General features: G+C 48.9%; 1 protein-coding gene across 1 annotated transcript in view; it reads left to right on the forward strand.

Moving 5' to 3' along the window:
* Positions 1-4736, forward strand: part of LOC115546702 (stromal interaction molecule 1) — a 25732-nt gene extending 20996 nt beyond the window's left edge. Inside the window, exons 11-14 of the mRNA XM_030360394.1 lie at positions 110-342; positions 1428-1514; positions 2149-2212; positions 3178-4736. Of these exons, the coding sequence (XP_030216254.1) occupies positions 110-342; positions 1428-1514; positions 2149-2212; positions 3178-3670 (877 nt within the window). The 3' untranslated portion in view covers positions 3671-4736. The remainder of the gene's footprint in view (positions 1-109; positions 343-1427; positions 1515-2148; positions 2213-3177) is intronic.
* Positions 4737-5000: the final 264 nt, after the last annotated feature.

The raw sequence follows: 5000 nt of genomic DNA on the forward strand, positions 1-5000 counted from the left end.
CTCCTCCTCCACCCCCTCCTCCTCCTCCTCCTCCCCCTCCTCCTCCTCCCCCTCCCCCTCCTCCTCCTCCCCCTCCTCCTCCTCCTCCTCCTCCTCCTCCTCCTCTCAGACAGGCCCTGGGGGAGGTGACGGCGGCCCTGCGGGAGAAGCTCCACCGCTGGCAGCAGATCGAGGCTCTGTCGGGCTTCAACCTGGTCAGTAACCCCGGCCTGCCCGCGCTGGCCGCCCTCCTCAACCTGGACCCCGCCTTCCTGGGCCTGCGCTCCGCCGCGCCCCAGCACCTCCTGATCTCGGACGACCTCGACGACATGGACGAGGACATCTCCCCCGGCACCCTCAAGTGTAAGGTCACGCAGATCGAAACCGACCAGGGCGGGGCGCGTCGATCGGACCAATCAGAGCGGTCGCGTAGATACATTGACCGGATCAATGAGAGGGGTCACCGAGAGACACACTGATCGATACTGATCGATCTGACGGATTTGAGAGGTCACGAAGATACACTGATCGGAACCGTTCAGAGAGTTCTCACAGGTACACTGATCTGACCAATCGGAGAGTTCTTACCATTTATATTTAGAGCATTAAGCAGACGCTTTTATCCAAAGCGACATACAATCAGTCCGTTCGTCAGAAGAAAGAGAAACAACAATATATCGCTGTTGGTACGATGAGGTTGTACATAAAACAAGTGCCAAGTACTTACAATCGCCAGGTTAACCCATTCCCCGTATACAACAAAGATAGCTCGGATAAGGAGCTACACGATGTTAAGTTCCATTTTTTTAAGTGCAGGGACATACAAAATACAATAAGTCTGCACATTAAGTCCCAGGACGTTCAAACGCGCAGTAAGAGCGTAAGAGGGCTGTTTCAGGGGGGTAAGGGAGGAGGAGGGGTGGTGGGGGGTGAGGAGGAAGGCGCTGCAGCGCCCAGGTGAACTGTGAACTGGTCACGCAGGTACACTGATTAGACCAATCAGGAACACTCAAGTGGAGGGCTACGGACCGAAAGGACACAAAGGCACAAGGCTGACTAATCAGTGGGCGCAATAAATGTAACAGCCGAGTCGTTTAAAATCATAAAAATTACTTCACAAAAAAATAAACTTCAAATAAACTAATAATACAAATCTTCCCACAAACTTCAAACACACGGTTTGAAGTTTGTGTGAAGATTTGTATTTAACATTAGTCGAGCTTAAAAGTCCCTCCTAATGCGGGCTGATAAGATCTGGTTTTCTTGGACTTTTGGTCTGCATATGAAATCTTATAAGGAGTTTACAAAGAGTACAATCATATCAATCGAGCAGAAGTTACATATTCTGGTTTAGATTCCTGCCTAAAACACTGGATTGTCGGGCGGACACCAGCCTTTTTATTTTTATATATTTTTTACCCATCCCTCCCCTGATTGGTTCCCTGCAGACGCAGCCTGGCAGATGGACCGCAGAGTGAGCGACATCTGGCCTATGAGTGGCATTTCGGACAGCCAGTCTCCATGGAAGCACTCTGGTTGGACCCTCCCACCTTCTCTGTCTCTCTTTTCCCCACAGCCGCACTTTACATTTTCCTTTCCAATCGGCTGTCTTCCTTTATTGTTTGTCAGTTTCAAACTGACCAGTCAAATGTCAATTGTTTAACCCCCCCTCAAACCTTCTGGCTAACACCTCACATTGTGTAGAGATGTTTCTATCCCCTTAGTGTTGAGCTGCCAGTATACATCTTTGTATATGCTTCCTCCCTCCGGTTCTTCTTGTCTGTGCTCTGCTTATTATTAACATGCACACACTGTCCTACATGTCCTTGAAAGCTGTTCTCAAGATGTGACACATCTTGTTTAATCTTCCTTCCTTCCTCTCTTCACCACCGCACTTTTCCACTCATGGCCCTCATCGTTCATGTTCCCCTTCCCAGTGGACAGCCAACTCCTCAACTCTGTCATATCCTCACTCTCTGCCTCACTAACATCCTCTTCCAGGTTTACATGTCGGGTCAATCCTCCGTAAACAGACCAGTGAATATAATAAAGATCTGCCTATTTTTTTAAATGTACATATCAGGGGCACTCCTGTGGGAAGAAAAGCATTGGCCCTTTTTTTCGGACTCGTTGTAAATCGGAACCCTATATTTCTAATCTCTGTTCCAGCGCCAAATCTGACCCCCCTGCGACAGAGGAAAACAGACCCTGTGCTGAACCTGGGGTCCCACAGGTTGGTTGATGGGCGGAGCCTGTCCGGGCAGGAGGGGTGTGGTCACACCACGTCCCGCCCCCCGGCCCTGCATCCCCGTGCACGCCAATCTCGGAGTCACTCCATTGGCCAGCTGGAATTCCTCCCCCTGCCTGCCTCGATGGCCTCCTCGTTTTCCCATCCCTCCGTGGTCCCCCCCTCCTTCTCTCTATCTCTGCCTCCTTCCTCCTGCTCCTCCTCCTCCTCCTCCACCTCCTCCACTGCTCCCGCTGACGCCTCCTTCTCCGCTGAGGCCGACGCCCGCTCCTCCACCCTGCTCTTCCGCTCCTCCTGCTTCCATTCGGTGGAGGGCGTGTCCTGCCTCCACGCAGCAGGGGGCGCTGTGCTGGGCAGAGCACGGCGCTCTCGCTCCAGCAGCTTTGGGTAGCTTTCTCTGCTCGGAGGTCGCGATGGCACCCATGAGAAAAGCAGGCTTCAACACTGGTGACATATCGTAGGAAATACTTTATTACAAAGCCAATTAGTCGATTTGGACTCTAATTAACTAAGTAAATTAAGCACGTACACATTTTCTTATGTTTCACTGTTCCAGTGTTGAGCTTGTGGGTGCCCATTCCCTCAATTTATTTTATTTATTTTATTCGACCAAGCCTGTGTTTTGATTGGATTTCATGGCTTTGCTTGTATTTTGCATTTGTTGAAGTTTTCACAGCTTCATGAATTTAAGAATGTCAAGCTTTGTGTGAGGCCAATCAAAGCATGAAATCAATCACATTCGCTCCCATGTATGAATCAGATGATATATATTATCTTTCCTTTATCTTTTTTATCTGTCATTTTGTTTGCTTCTTATATTCTATTCTCTACTATTGATTATACTCCTTCTCATTCTTCTCCTCCTTCTCATTCTTCTTCTCCTCCTTCTTCTTCTTCTTCTTCTCCTCCTTCTCCTCCTCCCTTCTTCTAACCCTCTCTCTCTCTTCCAGGGACATCATAAACCGCTCGGACTCCGACTCCTCCCTCCCTCCGTCCCTCGTCGAATCACACCGCTCCCAGGCCGCCCCCTTGGCCTCCAGGCCCCGCCCCCCGCCGCGCCGCGCCTGTAACGGGGCGGGGCTTCTCCAGTCCTCCCAGTCCTCCCAGTCCTCCGCCGGCGACGGGCTCTTCATGTCGCTCTCGGGCGGCCTGGAGAAGAGCTCCAGCCTCGGGGAGCTGAGGGGCAGCGTGCCCGCCACCCTGTCCTCCTCCTCCTACGCCTCCCGCTCCCTCTGCTTCCCCCCCCCCGACGCGGAGCTCACGGCGGGCCACGCCCCCTCCGGGCAGCACAACAGCCAGGGGGCGTCGCCCGCCAGGCTGCAGGCCCGGCGGGCGACGGCCCCGGAGGACGAGGGAGGCTCGACGGGCGAGGACACGGAGGCCGGCGCCGTGACCAGCAGGCGGCGTCGCGCCTTCAACAAGATCTTCAGGAAGAGGACGTAGACCCCCCTTCCCCCCCCCCCCCGAGAGAGGGATGTGTTGACACAAGCGCGTTGTGGGCTGACGATGGTCCAGGCGTTGGACAGAAGTACCAAGCTTTTCCTCACAGGGTCAGGGCCAGTAACCCCCGGAGGTGGGGTTCAGAACCAGAACGAGCCGTCTACTTTTTCGGACTTTGGGCCGCATCTCTGGCCTCTGTCGTTGTCCTTGTCGTTGAATTTCCTCATAAAGCGCGTTCATCCACAACACCACGTGTTTATAAAGCTGGGGCTCCACGTGTTCTTGTCTTGTGAATCAAAGTTCTCTGACGCAGTCAAATCGTGTTTTCACTCGTTATACAAATGCATCATTTGCATACATCATAACCTATATGAAATGTTTTTGTGTGTAGGTGTGTATGTATATATATAATATATATATATTAATATATATATATATTATTTTTTCCTGTCAGTTTGCACAAGTTTATATCCGTTTTTAAGACCCCGGTTCAATGCTGCCACAAGTCCAGACTGTGTGTCCAAGAGTTTTGTGTCTGTCTGTCTCTGCTTGAAGGTAATTTGGGGTTAAACTATTTAGGAGCTATAATACCTGTTTATCTACCACTTATAAATAACTTGGGTTTACAATGGGATGGTACATAGAGGCATTTCATGTTAGGCAGGATTGTCATTTAGGGGATTTCCATCAACCGCGTCTGTCTGCCATTTTTAAAAATAAATTGGTACAATATCTATAAAAGACAAACCTTGTTCGATGTTGTATGTATATTGTATACCTGAATTGATTGTAAATTACAAGTTTCTCTCAGATATATTTTAATGTAACACATTTGGCATACTAAGTATGCTAAATATGATCCACAATTCACATCTTATGGGACATATTAGAATTTACAATAAAAAGTATGAAACAAAAATACTATATGTATGAAACAAAAATACTAACCCTAAACAAAAGGCCAACTGCAATTGTGTTGAAGAGAGATAACTACATTCAATTAAAATGCAATTCCCCATTGATGTAAATGTATGTGGCAAGACAATAAAGTTATCTTTTCTGACTCAAACTGACTTTCCACTTCTCCCTTTCCACCAATGTTGGCAAAGATGCAGAACATTGTGTTGACCTCTCCGGCACGGCTAAGAACCCTCCACATCCTGGTATGTAGAAATGTCAAATGCCACAAGCAAGCTAAAATACATTACATTAATTAGCATCCATTTTGTTTTATCCTGTTTACATGCATGAAGCTGCTGTTCTAACTAACTAAAAAATAAATTGACATGTAGGCTACTTAGTGTATAGTGAATGCATTGATATTATTGGAAAG

The sequence above is a fragment of the Gadus morhua genome, chromosome 7 (genome assembly GCF_902167405.1).
Source record: "Gadus morhua chromosome 7, gadMor3.0, whole genome shotgun sequence".
In the NCBI taxonomy this organism is placed as follows: domain Eukaryota; kingdom Metazoa; phylum Chordata; class Actinopteri; order Gadiformes; family Gadidae; genus Gadus; species Gadus morhua.